The 19,145-nt window shown below is 46.1% G+C and overlaps 1 protein-coding gene across 10 annotated transcripts in view; it reads left to right on the forward strand.

Annotated features, from left to right (window-relative positions):
• LOC112237004 (neurexin-3b-like) overlaps window positions 1-19,145 on the forward strand; it is a 492,294-nt gene that overhangs the window by 421,091 nt on the left and 52,058 nt on the right. For all 10 annotated transcript variants that reach the window (XM_042321785.1, XM_042321793.1, XM_042321786.1 and 7 more), the window contains one exon: window positions 5,151-5,322. In XM_042321785.1, the coding sequence (XP_042177719.1) occupies window positions 5,151-5,322 (172 nt within the window). The remainder of the gene's footprint in view (window positions 1-5,150; window positions 5,323-19,145) is intronic.

Here is a 19,145-nt window from a genome sequence, read left to right on the forward strand (position 1 = left end):
CCTGCCGATCTATAAGTTACGTCTCGGTAATCTAGCATGGGTAGGACGGTCATCTGAATCAGGGTTAGTTTGCCAGCTGGGGTGAAAGAGGAGCGATTACGATAGAGAAAACCAAGTCTAGATTTAACTTTAGCCTGCAGCTTTGATATGTGCTGAGAGAAGGACATACTCCCAAGTACTTGTATGAGGTGACTATCTAGGTGACTATCAAGCCTGAAACCCTTAGAGGTAGTAATCACACTTGTGTATTTGTGTATTTGTATTTATAAATTCAAAATCCTGTCCTATATGTCTTCCACATTGTGGGGGCTACAGTTGCAGGCCTATAGACATGCAACATCTGCTCTCGGCTTCAACAAAATGACCGTTCACCATCCTAGAGGATGGAGTCTATTGGAATAATACCCATCTTTGTATAGTGACTGTCTGGGCTGTGATATGTCTATGGCCTGGAGAGTCCTGGATATATCGATGCTTTAGCAAAATGACCAAAACCCCATCTAGGGAATGTAGTCTATTGTATATCTGTCTGGCAGGGCTGTGATGTGAATGCTGTCTGTGTTACGGGCCTGGAGAGGGCTCCGAGAGGCCTGGAGAGTCAGGCTGCTGTGCTGCTCTGAGTGATTGGCTGCCTGGGGGTGCTCCTTGTGCTGAAGGCATTGATCGGAGGCCGGGTGAATTGGATTGTGGGTCTGATTACCAGTGTCAGTATGTGGAGGGACCACGTGGGACCGAGCACTTGGTGGCGGAGCAGAGCTCTTCATGTGCTGCTCTTCTCTGCCCGTAACCGTGCTTTTATTTTATCAGTCTTACTTACCCGCACCTCACACACACACACACACACACACTCTCTCACACACTGACACACACCACACCGCCCTCCTCCCCCCCGCCGATCTCCCGTGGCTTTGTGCTGCCAACGCTGTCTCGCATCTCCATAGGTCAGTGTGTATATTATCTATGAGCATAACAGCATTTTAACACAGCACCACATATCAGTCTGAGGAGATAACAGTATAACAGTAACGTGTTGTGTTGTGTTGTCGTCTGATGTGTTCTGTTGTGTTGTGACAGTTCAGGGAGATTGAAGCCTCTTGTCTCTGCTGTTTATTGCTGCAGTGTGATGGTATGGATTAGGGCTCAATGCAAGGTTATGCTTTGTTAGGCAGGATTGTGTGTGTATGTGTGATTCTCCTTCCACCTCATGTATTTATTTTCTAGTGCAGGGATATCGGGGGGGGGGTCATCATCTTTTACTGGGAGACCAATAGCCATCCCTTCCCTTCCTTAAGAGACAATGAAGGGCTGTCCCGCCCAGCGACTGACAGGCCAATAAAGAATGTAATTGGAAATGTCAATCACAGCGTTGCCGTGGCAGTGGAGGGAGGGCAGGCGGTCAGGTGGTTGGCCGCTGGCCGGCGGTGTGTTTGTGTGGGGCTTTGAGTACCACAGAGAGCTGAATCCACCGTGCCCTGGGACACCGTTGCACTGTGTCTGTTGTTATTGTTTACAGCGGTGGCTGTGATCTGTCGTTGTTTGTAGGTATTTGTAAAGGGAGTAGCGTGAGTGCTGAGCGAATAACCGAAATGTTGGTTATTTTTCATTTTTTGAAACAACTAATTGACCACGCCTACTTGCCCGGTCTGGTTCTCTTTTACGCCCGCTACATAAAAGAGACAGAAGAATGCCTGATGGGGAGGGATAGAGAGCAGTTGCTTCGCGAGGTATCTCTACCTGAAAATACATGGTGTAAGTGATTCATAGTTGGTACTCAGCAGTCATAAAAGTAGGCTTTATTTACTTTGAAGAACTACTAAAATAGTGATTTTGGCAGCAGCACTATAAAGACTAGATGACATGTAATGTCTACAAAAATAATCAAATCCGAAACCCAACTTAAAAAGCACTAATCGCTCAGCGCTGCATTTGACTTGGCATTGTGGGGGACAGATGCTCTGCCAGTTGATTTGAAGGTCAGGTGAATGGGGATGTACAGTATAGTGTTTTGCTTTCATCTACACATTTTGTCTTTTTGGGAAAGTTATTCCATGATTCGATATTCAGAAAACCATAGTGTTCTGTCAATGCACTGGAATGAAGCTGATGTTTAAACTCCAAGCCCAAAGCTTGGTTTGAACCGTGGCTTCAGTGATTAATAGAAGCTCTTACGATCAGATTGGGAGTTAACTGGCCATGCTGCAGAGTTCATGTTCATGTCTCCTCGAGGACGACCTGGCACTTTTAGGAGATGCATTTCCCATGTTTAACTCACTTCCTACTGCATTATCAGCTGAGATGGAAGATTGTTCAAGTAGAGAGCGAGAGAGAGAGCGAGAGAGGGAGAAAGAGAGAGAGAGAGAGAGAGAGAGAGAGAGAGAGAGAGAGAGAGAGAGAGAGAGAGAGAGAGAGAGAGAGCGAGAGAGCAGTGTGCCTTTTTCATCACAGGACTGAGTGTATTTTAGCACGCAATGTTTGAGATTCTGTGTCAGACCAGTGGAGGTTGCTGAGGGGAGAACGGCTCATAATAATGTCTGGAACGGCGCGAATGGAATGGTGCTCCAACCATTACCACGAGCCCGTCCTCCCCAATTAAGGTGGCACCAACCTCCTGTGTGTCAGACTGTGTGACACTATGGGTGCATGGACTAGAGATATACTAGGGTACTCTTGTGGTTTCGTAGACAACTCCTCCAAACATGAGAGAACATAATGTGCTATTTGGACAGTGTACTGGGTTGGCCTTGGTACTGAAATACATACAGAGTAAAACAGCTACCTTTTTGTTAGCAAAGGGCGAGAGCCTCTCAAGGACCTTCAAGGCAGTCCTTTTGAAATACTTTGCATTTCAATGGAAGGGAAACTAACTAGGCCTGCAACCTTTATCAAGATGTTTCATCTCGAGTTTCGTCTCCTTTCAGAAAGTCAACACTGATGATCCAACTCCATTTTTTACATTTGGCTAGATGGTAGACTGTACACTGTCCTAAAATGGATGCTGACTTCCTCAGTGTTTTCACTGAATGTCAGGTATTGCCACTGTGGTATAGTGTTTTCAATTCAATTAAAAGGTGTTGGGTGTGGGTGTTTAGTGGTAGCAGGCAATAGCAAGGGTTTAACAACAATGTCAAGGGTTAGTTAATGATATGAAGTAGCAGTGGCCATTGTTAAGTAGAGCGCTATAACGCACGCACGCACACACACACACACACACACACACTATCGTATATCCTGATTCACTAGCTCTTATCTCTTCACTGATCCATTAACACATCGTGTCATCAGCCCGGTGGGTCAGTGCATCATGTACACACACACACATGCACCCACGCTCGCATGCACGCACTCACACACACACACACACACACACACACACACACACACACACACACACACACACACACACACACACACACGGCTGTGTTGTGAGAAATGTCCCCTTGGCTCTGGGCCTTTAAAGCAGGTAATTACACAACCATTCCCAGAGGGGATTAGAACAAATGACATGGAAAACATGTACCCTTACACCCCCACTCTTTCTCTTAGTATCTCTCTCTCTCTCCATCACTCTCTCTCTTCCTCTTTACCCCTCTCTCTCGATCTCTCTCTAACTCCATCTCTTAATCTTTTATCTCTCTCACTCTCTGTCGTGCTCTCTGTCTCTCTCTTTCTCTCGCCATCCTTGTCTCTCTTTAAAACATTTTCCATGTAACGCCTACGTTCCCATGCATACCCAAGCAGCTCCTATCAAACACGTTGGCAGGTTGTTTAAAATTAGCAAGTTGGCGAGAAAGTAAGTTGCGGTGAGAAACCAATGAGGTTGTTATTTGCCTCTCTCTCTCTCTCTCTATCCCTCTCTCTCTCTCTCTCTCTCTCTCTCTCTCTCTATCCCTCTCTCTCTCTCTCTCTATCCCTCTCTCTCTCTCTCTCTCTCTCTCTCTCTCTATCCCTCTCTCTCTCTCTCTCTCTCTCTCTCTCTCTCTCTCTCTCTCTCTCTCTATCCCTCTCTCTCTCTCTCTCTCTCTCTCTCTCTCTCTCTCTCTCTCTCTCTCTCTCTCTCTCTCTCTCTCTCTCTCTCTCTCTCCCACTCTTTGAGTGATATAACACCACTAACTTTGCCGTTAAATAAAACATATGTGCTGCTACATATGTGATGTGGGGAGGGAGAGGCATATTCGACAGAACATTACTCATCATTAAGTGACTGACCGTTCTGTTACAGCTAACTCTCAACAAAAGGAAACAGTTTAATGAACTGTAAGGCTAGGTAGTACAGCTACCAACTATATTGCCTCTATATTGCCTACCTTTGGGGTCTACACCCTTAGGAAAAAAAGTTCAACCTTCCGTAGAACCTAAAAGGCTTCTTCTGCTGTCCCCATGGAAGAACCCTTTTGGGTTCCAGGTAGAACCCTTTCCACAAAGAACCGTAGATTGCATATTAGTGGTATGGACATTGGAATGAGGGGCTTTGTTAGCGTGTCCGTACTAACACACAACCTACAGTAGAATACATGTCCAATAGATGGCTCCAATGTGATTAGTATTAGCTCAGGAAGAGGATAGGGGGAGACCTGGGTTAACAAGGTAATGTCTAACTCTGTTGTTCAACTGTTTGGGTTACTGTTGTATAGTCCAGGCTATATAATGTTGACCCAGCCTTATTGAATCAAACCCTGTAATCAGTTTACAGCTTCTGCAAACATCTTGATTCCTGCTCTTGGTATCACTGCATTACAAATGCAATGAAGATGATTTGATTGAAGCTCATCGTGGAATTGGTTCTAAGCCAGGAAATGAAGATGGTACTGTTCTGCAAATCTCTGCTATTCTATATGTGGCATATCATATTGAAATGTTTTACCAATGGGAAAATATAAATGATCAACCTGAAGACTGCCTGTGGAAGGAAAGTGGTTGATACTGGTTATAAATGCCTGTTTGTTGTGTGTGTTTGCAATCAGACTACACTGATCTACAAATCAACTTGCATCCCAAATATCTACTCACTATTATGTGATCAAGAGTAATGATTCTCCACCCTCTTCCTTAGACTGATCCTCTCAAACCTGCTGCTTGTTTCTCTTCCGGGTTGCCTGAAAAATGTTGATGTCTTTTAATACATTTCTGTTTCTTCTTCCCTTTTCTTTCAGACGGAAGGCAAGGTGGGCGTGACCTTCAACATTGGTACGTCAGACATCAGTGTGAAGGAGGTAACCATGACGATCAACGACGGGAAGTACCACCTGGTGCGCTTCACCAGGAATGGGGGCAACGCCACTCTGCAGGTGGACAACTGGCCAATCAACGAACACTTCCCCACAGGTACCCACCAATCACCATCTGGCGTCTGTTACACTCAATTTTGACCTAGGACCTCTGACCGTTGAACTTGTTGGCTTGTTTTGATGAGAAAGTCAGTCCCAATTCACTCACTACCCTTTCCTCTTGGCCCAAACCCTTTGATGTTTGAAGATCTGAAGGCTCTGAATAGGTTTAAGCAGTGTTGGTGGAGATTCCACCATATTGCTTATACCTTACAGATCTGCAAATATCACAGGGTTAGAGCCAATGAGAAGGGGATAGGGAGTGAATTGGGAACAAGTGGTAGTGTGAAGGGTAGACCTCTGTTAGACCCACTGGACATCACCTGTTTACAAAGGCCAACTGACAAGGATGTTAAGTCAGAATAACAGCATGAGTATGCAGGCCAAGCAAGTCTCCCCCTCGGTGGGCCGATGGACACTTTACTATCCTGCCAAGCACTACAATTTACTGAAGTGTGAACAGATGTGAACTGTTTATTCGCTCTGCCCATTGCTCCAGTCTATTTCCCCAGTCTTACGGTTATGCACCCCACACGCATGCACACACACTCACACACCATGCACGCATACCAGTGGTGGTCGGTGCCATTTAAGATGAGGGAGGACGAGTATTATTATTTATGAGCAGGGTCTTATTTATCTTATAGCATATTGGATGACTGTCATTCATATTCCTTTCACCCAGGTCAATCTAACATTGATCTGATATAGGGTGTAATCATTAGTTCAACCGTTGCAAACGAGAGTTTCTATTGGACAAATTTAGGTATGTTTATCCCCTTTTCGTTCAGGTTGCTTCCATTTAAGAAACTTTTTTAACAGAATCGGCGGAATGAATGCACCCCTGATCACATGCAAACACAGTTCACTTTCATAGCAGTCACATACAAATAGCATGATCCCTTTGATCGTTGTATAATTACTCTCCTTCTCTCACCTTTTCCCTTCGTTTGTGGACTTCAGTGCACAACACACCAGCTGTCTGTGACCAGGCGAAAAAACCTTTTCAAGCCAAACCTTCATATCATAACCGCTAACCGCTACACGCAGCCTACATCATTGTCACCATATTAACATCATAATTAACATAGCTACTAGAACCATCGCATTAGTATACCCACTAAACCTACAATAATGCAATATTAGTCAGCAGCAAGCAGTTTAGCAGTGATTATAAATTAATTCAACCAAAAACTTACCCTGACTTCAAAGAGTTCCAGTGTCGGATAGCCGTAGCCAGCTAGCTAACATGGCATCTGTCTTTGTTTGAGCCAGGTGTTTGCTTAGGCTAAACTAGCTAGCGGCATTCTCTTGCTAAGTGAAAGTGATAAAATATGCTATGAAAGAAATATAGCTCTCTCTCTCTCCTTCATTTAAAAAAAAAGTATTTGTTCAAGACTGCTCAACTATTCAACTATTGTCCTTCTCTCTCTTTGAGACAACTACTCACCAAGGTTCATGCACTGCAGTTCTAGCTAGCTGTAGCTTGTGCTTTCAATAGTAGTTTCATTCTCTGATCTTTTGCTTGAGTAGACAACATGTCAGTTCATGCTGCAAGAGCTCTGATAGGTTGGAGGATGTCCTCTGAAAGTTGTCATAATTACTGTGTACATCAATGGAAGGGGATGAGAACCACGAGCCTCTTAGGCTTTGTATAGAAGTCAATGTACCCAGAGGATGAAGGAAGCTAGCTGTCCTCCGGCTACACCATGCTGCTACCCTACGGAGTGCTGTTGAAGTTACTGTAGAACTTCTTTGCAAAACAGTGGGTTTTAATCAATTATTTGGTGACGTGAATATATTAGGATAGTCCTCCCCTTCCTCCTGAGGAGCCTCCACTGATGCACACACACACACACACACACACACACACACACACACATTCACACACCTCGGAATAAAGCACCTCTGAGCAATCAACCACAACCAGAGACCTGGACCCTGACCTTAAATCTCAGTAAGACACAAATAATGGTGTTCCAAAAAAGGTCCAGTTCCCAGGACCATGAATACAAATTCCATCTAGACACCGTTGCCCTGGAGCACACACACAACTATTCATACCTCGGCCTAAACATCAGCACCACAGATAACTTCCAAAAAGCTGTGAAGGATCTGAGAGACAAGAAGTGCCTTCTATGCCGAAAAGGAAACTAACATTTGACATAACCATTTTTTTCTCCTTTATTTAACTAGACAAGTCAGTTAAGAACAAATTCTTATTTTCAGTGACGGCCTAGGAACAGTGGGTTAACTGCCTTGTTCAGAATTAGACTGATACCGACTAATTATCAAAATCCAGAAAGAGCCATTCAATTCTACAACCACGTAAAAGGAAGCAATTCCCAAACCTTCCATAACAAAGCCATCACCTACAGAGAGATGAACCTGGAAAAGAGCCCCCTAAGCAAGCTTGTCCTGGGGCTCTGTTCAGAAACACAAACAGACCCCACAGAGCCCCAGGGCAACAACACAATTAGACCCAACCAAATCATGAGAAAATAAAAAGATAATTACTTGACACATTGGAAATATTTTTTTTTTAAATAGAGCATACTAGAATGCTATTTGGCCCTACACAGAGAGTACACAGGCTGACCACAGTGACTGACCCATAATGAAGGAAAGCTTTGACTATGTACAGACTCAGTGAGCATAGCCTTGCTATTGAGAAAGGCCGCCGTAGGCAGACATGGCTCTCAAGAGGAGACAGGCTATTTGCACACTGCCCATAAAATGAGGTAGAAACTGAGCTGCGCTTCCTAACCTCCTGCCAAATGTATAACCATATTAGAGAGACATATTTCACTCATATTACACTGACCCACAAAGAATTTGAAAACAAATCCCATTTTAATAAACTCCCATATCTATTGGGTGAAATACCACAGTGTGACATCACAGCAGCACGATTTGTGACCTTTTACCACAAGAAAAGGGCAACCAGTGAAGAACAAACACCATTGTAAATACAACCTATATTTATGTTTATGTATTTTCCCTTTTGTACTTTAACCATTTGTACATCATTACAACACTGTATATATACATAATATGACATTTGAAATGTCTTTATTATTTTGGAACTTTTGTAAGTGTAATGTTTTCTGTTCATTTTTTATTGTTTATTTCACTTGCTTTGACAATGTAAACATTAGTGTTACAAAGAATGAAAGAAAGAGAGAAAGAAAGAAAGAAAGAAAGAAAGAGAGAAAGAGAGAGAGAGGGGGAAAGAAAAGAGAGAGAGAGAGAGAGAGAGAGAGGGAAAGAAAAGAGAGAGGGAGAGGGGGAGGGGGAGAGAGAGAGGGGGAAAGGGAGAGGGAGAGGGAGAGGGAGAGAGAGAGATGAGAGAGAGAGAGAGAGAGAGAGAGAGGGAAAGAAGAGATAGAGAGAGTGAGAGAGAGGGAAAGAAGTGAGAGAGAGAGAGAGAGAGAGAGAGAGAGAGAGAGAGAGAGAGAGAGATAGAGAGAGGGAAAGAAGTGAGAGAGAGGGAAAGAAGAGAGAGAGAGAGAGAGAGAGAGAGAGAGGGGGGGAAAGAAGAGAGAGAGAGAGAGAGAGAGAGGGAAAGAAGAGAGAGAGAGAGAGAGAGAGAGAGGGAGGGGGAAAGAAGTGAGAGAGAGAGCGCAATAGGCGAATGAGGGGGGATGGAGCGGTAAGGAGGCAAGGTGTTCAGTCCTCTGTCACATCAGCCTTCAAAGTTATCTGCCTGTCTGCCTGCTGCCTGCCTGCTAGCCAGCCAGCCTAAGGAGAGCTGTGCTGCTGGGGAGATAGAGGATAGAGGTTCTGCCTCCCTGCCTCCCTGTATCTCTCTCTCCCAGGTCGAGGTGGAGGCTACACAGGCTGAATACAAATGAGGTCATCAAACACAGCCGGCTCCATTTGGTGGATCAGGCCGTCACCTCATTTGGAACCTGGGGCGTGCTGGCGGTACCTAGCTGAGGGAGGGAGAGAAGGGGAGAGAGAGAGGGAGAGAGGGAGAGAGGGAGAGAGAGAGAGAGAGAAATCCTCCACTGTGCTTCACACTCCATTCATTTGGGTCTGCTGTCCTCCCCTTTGATGTCTCTGTCCTGTCGCCTCCCTCGCAGGGCTGACCTAGTCCTGATTCTCTCCCCTTATTAGCCACCAGGTGTGTGAGAGCAACGGATCACTCCTCTCACTCAGGTTAGCTAAGCAGAAAAGGCCTTAGGACCCAGACCAAGGCTAGGGATTCTAAATGGCTGACGTACCTGAAGACAGGCAGGCCTTGAATGATGACATATCTAGTGGTTTATTTGAAACAGCTTCCCCAAAGGTTTATTAGACATTTTTATTAGACCTCTTCATTAAATCTCTTTCTCATCTCTGGCGAATTTTGACTGCGTTCATCATTTTGGACGTATAAAATATGCATTCAAGACAACTGAATTTTTTAACATTTCTTATCTGATTGCCGATTAATAAAGATTTGACTTTCCTTCAGAAACTTAAAACAAATCCACGTACCTCTCTACAGGGAACCAAAGCGGAGAGTGTCACAATACAAAAAAGGCCTAGTGGTCAGAACAGAGCAAGCTAATTTAGAGTTGTCCCAAGTCTCCTCAACCCTGTAAAATGCATGCCCAGTGGCATGCTAGCTGATAGCGACCTCCAATCATTGAAATAAGATTACTTCAGAACCCCAGAGAGCTCGGGGGACAATCATCCTCTTGTCTTGTCTGCCCATTTGTTTGCTGGGGTCAGTGAAAGTGCAGCTCGAGTTAACCTTTTTCAGCGCTTTCTCTCTCTCTCTTCCCTTTCTTTCTTTCTTTCTTTCTTTCTTTCTTTCTTTCCCTCCTTCTTTCTTTCTTTCTTTCCCTCCTTCTTTCTTTCTTTCTTTCCCTCCTTCTTTCTTTCTTTCTTTCTTTCTTTCTTTCCCTCCTTCTTTCTTTCTTTCTTTCTTTCCCTCCTTTCTTTCTTTCTTTCTTTCTTTCTTTCTTTCTTTCTTTCTTTCTTTCTTTCCCTCCTTTCTTTCTTTCTTTCTTTCTTTCCCTCCATCTTTCTTTCCCTCCATCTTTCTTTCCCTCCTTCTTTCCTACCACCAGAGGCAAGGATGCGTTCAATTCTACCTCAGTAGCGCCAAAAGCAACACGTGTTCCACACCAACACAGTGAATTAAATGTTGTGTGATGCAGAGACTGCACCTTTATCTATCTTGCCTCGCACGTTTTATCAAATGGGACAGAGTTTTTGGCCTTTTCGTGCAGAATTCGGCTTTAGTAACTTGCACGTTGAGGACTTGTACTTGTAGAACAAGTGTCCTCTCTTGTCCTCACTTTGTTTTCCTTCCCAGTACTTCTTAATGACATCTGACCCAATAGACCCGTATAACAGGCACAGCATTATCAATACCAGCTGCAGTTCGTAGCAGTGTTCTCTCACCCTTCCTAAAGAGCTAGTTCCCATGCAGTCAATGCCTTTGATCAAGGCTAGCCAGAAAAGTTGTTAAATGCTTGATTAAAAACTTTTTATGTTTGAACATAGTTACAAAACAGAGAGACTTTTCTAATTTAATCCATGAATTCTTCCAAGTGATAGAATCAAGTTATTTTCTATTCAGTGTGCATTCCTTTGTCCAGGTAAGAGATCGAATATGTGGTCATGTATTTTCCTTCTCCCGCTTGTAATTTGCAGGACACTCGGTGATAGTAATTCAACAATGATTGATTTTTTTTGCCCCCTCACTTGTAAAGGCATTGTCATTTCTCGAGTAATTACAGGTTAGGGTGCACCCTTATCGACTGCCTCCCTCGTACTCCGAATGCATAACGGTGAAAGCCTGTGTGTGTGTGTGTGTGTGTGTGTGTGTGTGTGTGTGTGTGTGTGTGTGTGTGTGTGTGTGTGTGTGTGTGTGTGTGTGTGTGTGCGTGCGTGCGTGCGTGCGTGCATGTGTGCGTGTGTGTGTGTGAGGGTGTGTGTGTGAGGGTGTGTGTGTGTGTGTGTGTGTGTGTGTGTGTGTGTGCGTGCGTGCGTGCGTGCGTGTGTGCGTGCGTGTGTGTGTGTGTGTGAGGGTGTGTGTGTGTTGTGTGTGTGTGTGTGTGTGTGTGTGTGTTGTGTGTGTGTGTGTGTTTTTGAAAGGCTGTAGCTAGCTGCTCCTGGCTCTTGCTGCCCGTTCAATAAACAGTTACCAGATCTATGTCCATGGCTGATGGTGAATAGGGAGTAGAAGATGTGTCTGTGATTTGACTAGTCAGTCAATGTCCCTTACAGAGAACCCTAGGGCGTGGAAATTGGATGTCTGACCACCAACCTGTATGTGCGGTAGACGGCCACGGCACACGTGACAGACCCAAAGGCTTTGAGACAGAGCCGTTGACTAGGAAGCTGGCGTGATTGTACACGGCACTAAACGTACAGTTCAACTGTTTACACATTTACCAGGATGATGATACACTGCTACACGTATGAAGAAATAAACATCACAACCTATTGGTGTCCCTTGATATCCTGAAAAGCCTTTTATGTTTTACACCCCCTCTGCCTTCGTATACTTTTTCTAGGAGGTTAGAGACAGACAGAATAAAAACGAGAGAGAGAGGGGGAGAGAGAGAGAGAGAGAGAGAGAGAGAGAGAGATGCATGTTGTTCTCTCCAGACCCAGTCATCCGTACCGCAACGTGTCCCCACTCAGCAAAACATCTAGCTCTGTTTCTCTCTCTTTCTCAATCTGTTTCTTTCTCTGTCATCTCTCTTTCTCTACCTCCTCTCTCTCATTCTCTGTCTGTCATTTACAGCTTATCTGTATCCTTCTCTCTCCCTCTGCCTCTCCCTCCCTCTTTCTCTCTCTGCCTCTCTCTCTCTCTCTCCATTTGTCTATTCACCCCTCTAGTTCCTCAATTCTACCTCAGTAGCGCCAAAAGCAATCCGTGTTCCACACCAACACAGTGAATTAAATGTTGTGTGATGCAGAGACTGCACCTTTATCTATCTTGCCTCGCACGTTTTATCAAATGGGACAGAGTTTTTGGCCTTTTCGTGCAGAATTCGGCTTTAGTAACTTGCACGTTGAGGACTTGTACTTGTAGAACAAGTGTCCTCTCTTGTCCTCACTTTGTTTTCCTTCCCAGTACTTCTTAATGACATCTGACCCAATAGACCCGTATAACAGGCACAGCATTATCAATACCAGCTGCAGTTCGTAGCAGTGTTCTCTCACCCTTCCTAAAGAGCTAGTTCCCATGCAGTCAATGCCTTTGATCAAGGCTAGCCAGAAAAGTTGTTAAATGCTTGATTAAAAACTTTTTATGTTTGAACATAGTTACAAAACAGAGAGACTTTTCTAATTTAATCCATGAATGTTTGTGTATGTCTATTTTATCCAATGTAATACTGAGACAATACAAACACTGGGCTTGTTTTCAATAGGCTGGTCCAATGCATTATGTAAGTATTTGAATCAGTTTATACTTTGATTTTGTACAACATGACCTTTCTGCATGAGTTTGTGTCTTGGAATCAGGGAGTTACTGGACCGAGCCGGGCGGAAATCATGCGTGTAGATTGATTATGGCCCAGGTTTAGACGAGCAGCGCTTTGGTTGAGTGACGGTTGGCCTCTGTGGCCTTCTTGTGCTTGGGGGAGAGATAGAGGGAGAGATGCTGGGATAGATGGAGGGCGAGTTTGTATTGTGTGTTTGGAGAGGGGTGGGAGGGAAGGAGGATTGCCATAGCGAAGAGACAGCCAGCAGACAGTAAACAAACACACACACATATACATTCACACACAAGTCTTTACAAAAACGAAAACACCATTAACCCGTCGTAATGATATCATGACTAGCCTTGACCTCCAGACCACTGAGTGTCTTTCAGCAGAAACATTTTAATTTCACTAGTTGCTTTAGTCTCTCTCTCTGTCTCAGTAAGAGACCGGCAGCCAAACGATGCCTTAGTGAGAGAGTTAAATACTCATGTAACCTACTGGCCGAACATGATTACCTCCATCTCAGACACAATCTCTCGCTCTCCTATACGCCTACGAGCTGCTTCTCTCTCTATCCACAGGCAGTACCGGAGAGAGAGAGAGAGAGAGAGAGAGAGAGAGAGAGAGAGAGAGAAAGATAAGCAGCCTGCCTTGCTCTCTGCTGCCTCAGCCTCTGGTCTAGCTCATCCTTTGAACGCTGTAGAAACCTCCGGCAATGGGATAAATGATGAATGCTCTACTGTCTCTTTGTCTGTCTGAGAGGAGAGGAGGAGACCGAGAAAATAGAGGAGCAGCCTGAGATGAAGGGGGAGAGAGGAGGAAAGAGAGACAGACAGAGAGGGATGGACTGGGGAGGGAGAGGGGGAGAGAGAGAGCGGGAGAGGGGGAGAGAGGGAGTGGAGGATGAAAAAGAGAGAGAGAGAGAGAGAGAGAGAGAGGCAGACAGTGAGGGATGGACTGGGGAGGGAGAGGGGGAGAGAGGGAGTGGAGGATGAAAAAGAGAGAGAGAGAGAGAGAGAGACAGACAGACAGACAGACAGACAGACAGACAGACAGACAGACAGACAGACAGACAGACAGACAGACAGACAGACAGACAGACAGACAGACAGACAGACAGACAGACAGACAGACAGACAGACAGACAGACAGACAGACAGACAGACAGAGGGATGGACTGGGGAGGGAGAGAGAAAGGGGGAGAGAGGGAGTGGAGGATGAAAAAGAGAGAGAGAGAGAGAGAGAGAGAGAGAAAAGGAAAGAGGGAGTGCTCCGGAAATAGATGCAGGGGACTGATACAACAGAGGACAGTGAGGGTGAGGTTGGCAGACAGGAGGAAGTAGGGGGCAGACAGGAAGAGAGGTCGGCGGGTGGGTGCAGCAGTAGGATGGATATAACCTAAAGGGTGAAAAGAATACGTTTTTGGACAGGATGGATAACGAGGAAGGCTATCCAATCTATTCTTACTGAGATAGAGTGTTGCTTAGGAGGTTGATCTTAATACGCCTTCGACGTTGAGCAACAGACTTCTGCCAGGTTTCCCTGGTGAGCCTAGAGCCTACCGACAGTCACCGTGCCAACGTGTGTTCTGACTGAAGCACTGCCATCAGAAGGGAAAAATGCAGATATAGTTTTGGCTGCAGGTGAAGAATTGGAAACACGGTTACACACACACACTCACAAACACACACACACACACACTTTCAAATGAAAAGGGGGTACCAGATGTGGTTTTGATGTCTCACTTCCATGGTTGTTAAGGGAAGGGTACAGGGTCAGACATTCACTAACTTGCAGCTTGTTCAACTGCAGTGTCGCAAACTGATCCAAGATAAATGTTTTCATGCGATTCCAAAGCTGTCGGACTCACTGACATCCTCATAGGTGCCCCAGTCAAAAGAAAAGTTCAACTTGGGTTGAAAACATTTCACAGTTAAGTATGATTTCCTATTGACACATGGTCACTGCTAGAGTCCCCTTTAATGGTTTGAAAGCTACTCTACACCTCGCTAGCCAAGGAGGTCTTGCAAAGTTGTATTAGTTCAATTGAACACCAAGCAGACAGACTCATTGGTGCCTCGGTCAAAAGGAATGGTCATCCTGGGTTGGAAACATTGTATCTATTCATGCAAGGTCACTGCTAGAATCACCTTTAATGATTGACTGTTACTCTACGCCTAAGAAAAGCCATAAAGTTAGAAAAACAAAGTTGTCTCGTTCTGGATTGAAAGGTCACCACTGGAATCACCTTTAACAATGTTAAAGCTGCACCCACACTAAGAACTACCTTCGTCATGAAAGGTGTTTCTACATTCATATTAGTTGCAGCCAGATTCTCAACACAGTAATCCGTGTGAGAGCCTCTCAGCAAACAGAAATAAACACGCCCACACAGAGGGAGGAGAGAGAGAGAGGGAGGAAGAGAGAGAAGATGTGAGAGAGAGGGGATAGAGGGTGAGAGAGGGGAGAGAGACAGAGAGAGGTGGTATAGTCGTTATTGAGGGTGCTACCTTCAGTTTGCACCTGGGGCCATTCTCTTACTCCTCAAACAGTCGACAGGGTGCCTGTCTCTGGCTGCTGCCTTTCAGACTCAGTCTCCACACCCTGTCTGGATCAAAGGCACTAAGAACCCTGCTAGGTGCTTATTAACACCAGATAAGGCTCGCTACACAGCATCCCTGCAGTCTTTACTTACCATCCCCTCATATCCTCCTCCCATCCTCCCCCTTCTCCTATCCCCTCCTCCCTTCTTCTCCTCTCCTCCTCCTCCTCCTCTACTTTAGACCTCCTCCCCTCTCCTCCTCGCCCCTCCTCCTCCTCTACTTTAGACCTCTTCCCCTATCCTCATCTCCACCCCCTCCTCCTCGACTTTATACCTCCTCCCCTCTCCCCCTCCCTCCTCCTCTCCTCATCTTCCTCAACTTTAGACCTCCTCCCCTCTCCTCCTCTCCTCCTCCACCCTCCTCCTCTACTTTATACACCCTCTCCTCCTCTCCACCCCCTCCTCCTCTACTTTAGACCTCCTCCCTTCTCCTCCGCGCCCCTACTCCTCCTCTACTTTAGACCTCTTCCCCTATCCTCATCTCCACCCCCTCCTCCTCGACTTTATACCTCCTCCCCTCTCCCCCTCTCCTCCCCCTCTCCTCCTCCTCCTCTACTTTATACCTCCTCCACTCTCCTCCTCCCCCTCCTCATCTACTTTAGACCTCCTCCCCCTCCTCCTCTACTTTAGACCTCCTCCCCTCTCCTCCTCCCCCTCCTCCTCTACTTTAGACCTCCTCCACTCTCCTCCTCTCCTCCTCCACCCTCCTCCTCGACTTTATACCTCCTCCCCTCTCCCCCTCTCCCCCTCTCCTCCTCCTCCTCTACTTTATACCTCCTCCCCTCTCCTCCTCCTCCCCCTCCTCATTTACTTTAGACCTCCTCCCCTCTCCTCCTCTCCTCCTCCTCCTCTACTTTATACCTCCTCCCCTCTCCTCCTCCCCCTCCTCCTCTACTTTACACCTCCTCCCCTCTCCTCCTCCCCCTCCTCCTCTACTTTAGACCTCCTCCATTCTCCTCCTCTCCTCCCCCTCCTCTATTTTATACCTCCTCCCCCTCCTCCTCCTCTCCTCCTCCTCCTCTACTTTATACCTCCTCCCCCTCCTCCTCTCCTCCTCCTCTACTTTAGACCTCCTCCCCCTCCTCTCCACCCCCTCCTCCTCTACTTTAGACCTCCTCCCCCTCCTCCTCTCCTCCTCCTCCTCTACTTTCTGCCTCCTCCCCTCTCCTCCTCTCCACTCCCTCCTCCTCTACTTTAGACCTCCTCCCCCCTCCTCCTCTCCTCCTCCTCTACTTTATACCTCCTCCCCTCTCCTCCTCTCCACCCCTCCTCCTATACTTTAGACCTCCTCCCCCTTCCTCTCCACCCCCTCCTCCTCTACTTTAGACCTCCTCCCCCTCCTCCTCTCCTCCTCCTCCTCCTCTATTTATACCTCCTCCCCTCTCCTCCTCTCCACCCCCCTCCTCCTCTCCTCCTCCTCCTCTACTTTATACCTCCTCCCCTCTCCTCCTCTCCAACCCCTCCTCCTCTACTTTAGACCTCCTCCCCCTCCTCTCCACCCCCTCCTCCTCTACTTTAGACCTCCTCCCCTCTCCTCCTCTCCACCCCCTCCTCCTCTACTTTATACCTCCTCCCCTCTCTTCCTCTCCACCCCCTCCTCCTCTACTTTATACCTCCTCCCCTCTCCTCCTCTCCACCCCCTCCTCCTCTACTTCAGACCTCCTCCCCTCTCCTCCTCCCCCTTCTCCTCTACTTTAGACCTCCTCCCCTCTCCTCCTCTCCTCCTCCCCCTCCTCCTCTACTTTATACCTCCTCCCCTCTCCTCCTCTCCACCCCCTCCTCCTCTACTTCAGACCTCCTCCAAATCAAATCAAATCAAATCAAATTTTATTTGTCACATACACATGGTTAGCAGATGTTAATGCGAGTGTAGCGAAATGCTTGTGCTTCTAGTTCCGACAATGCAGTAATAACGAGCAAATAATCTAACTAACAATTCCAAAAAAAACTACTGTCATACACAGTGTAAGGGGATAAAGAATATGTACATAAGGATATATGAATGAGTGATGGTACAGAGCAGCATAGGCAAGATACAGTAGATGATATCGAGTACAGTATATACATATGAGATAAGTATGTAAACCAAGTGGCATAGTTAAAGTGGCTAGTGATACATGTATTACATAAGGATGCAGTCGATGATATAGAGTACAGTATCAACGTATGCATATGAGATGAACAATGTAGGGTAAGTAACATTATATAAGGTAGCATTGTTTAAAGTGGCTAGTGATATATTTACATCATTTCCCATCAATTCCCATGATTAAAGTGGCTGGAGTAGAGTCAGTGTCATTGACAGTGTGTTGGCAGTAGCCACTCAATGTTAGTGGTGGCTGTTTAACAGTCTGATGGCCTTGAGATAGAAGCTGTTTTTCAGTCTCTCGGTCCCAGCTTTGATGCACCTGTACTGACCTCGCCTTCTGGATGGCAGCGGGGTGAACAGGCAGTGGCTCGGGTGGTTGATGTCCTTGATGATCTTTATGGCCTTCCTGTAGCATCGGGTGGTGTAGGTGTCCTGGAGGGCAGGTAGTTTGCCCCCGGTGATGCGTTGTGCAGACCTCACTACCCTCTGGAGAGCCTTACGGTTGAGGGCGGTGCAGTTGCCATACCAGGCGGTGATACAGCCCGCCAGGATGCTCTCGATTGTGCATCTGTAGAAGTTTGTGAGTGCTTTTGGTGACAAGCCGAATTTCTTCAGCCTCCTGAGGTTGAAGAGGCGCTGCTGCGCCTTCCTCACGATGCTGTCTGTGTGAGTGGACCAATTCAGTTTGTCTGTGATGTGTATGCCGAGGAACTTAAACTTTCCTCCCCTCTCCTCCTCCCCTCTCCTCCTCCTCCTTCTCCTCTACTTTAGACCTCCTCCCCTCTCCTCCCTTCTCCTCCTCTCCTCCTCCTCCTCCTCTACTTTAGACCTCCTCCCCTCTCCTCCTCGCCCCTCCTCCTCCTCTACTTTATACCCCCTCCCCTCTCCTCCTCTCCTCCTCCCCCAATCAACACTCACTAACCTGAATGCTTTGAAGCCACATCATTTTTTTTCTTTCTCTTTGGTCTGAAAATAAGAAATAAAAGTAGAATAAACAGAGGAAGAAAGGCAGAGAGAGAGACTCCAAACAGCCGTCAGCTAAGTCAGTGTGTTCTGTGTTCTCCCCTCTTCCCCACCGACGTCACATAGTTTGGGGGGATATGTGATGAAGTGGAGTAAAAAGAGGTCCCCCTGCAGAACAGAAACATGTTGTCACGTTATCATATCCGAGATGTGTCCTCTGAGAGCGTTTGACTCGGCGAGCGTGCCGCGACGCATTATTAAAAGAGACGTTTGAAGTACATTCACTATGCTCACGCTTTTGAAGTATCGCACTTCCAATTTTCCTCTCCAAAACACTGCAGTCAATACATTCTTTATTCCTCTGTACATTGTCAAAGTGTCTTTGTTTCTCTAAAACATCCTCATCGAGGGAGTGACATCATTTCACATTCTCCATTATTCAGTACGCACTTCACAGACGTCGCTAGTACCGCTCGCTGCTTGAAAACATTGGCATCAAATTTGAACTCTCCAAAGTGATAGTAAAAATGGATGGTTACCTCTGTGTGGGTGAAGGGAATCAGCATCATAATGTTATCCCAATGCATACAAAGGAATGGTATTGGCCATTCTATAATCTATATGTTAGCGTATCATATTGTACTTTACACACAGACTTATAGACACATACATTAGATATATAGCTCATAGATATTGACATTGAACACAGTACAAAGAGGGATAGAGAGAGA

Source organism: Oncorhynchus tshawytscha, linkage group LG05 (assembly GCF_018296145.1).
Source record: "Oncorhynchus tshawytscha isolate Ot180627B linkage group LG05, Otsh_v2.0, whole genome shotgun sequence".
NCBI lineage: Eukaryota > Metazoa > Chordata > Actinopteri > Salmoniformes > Salmonidae > Oncorhynchus > Oncorhynchus tshawytscha.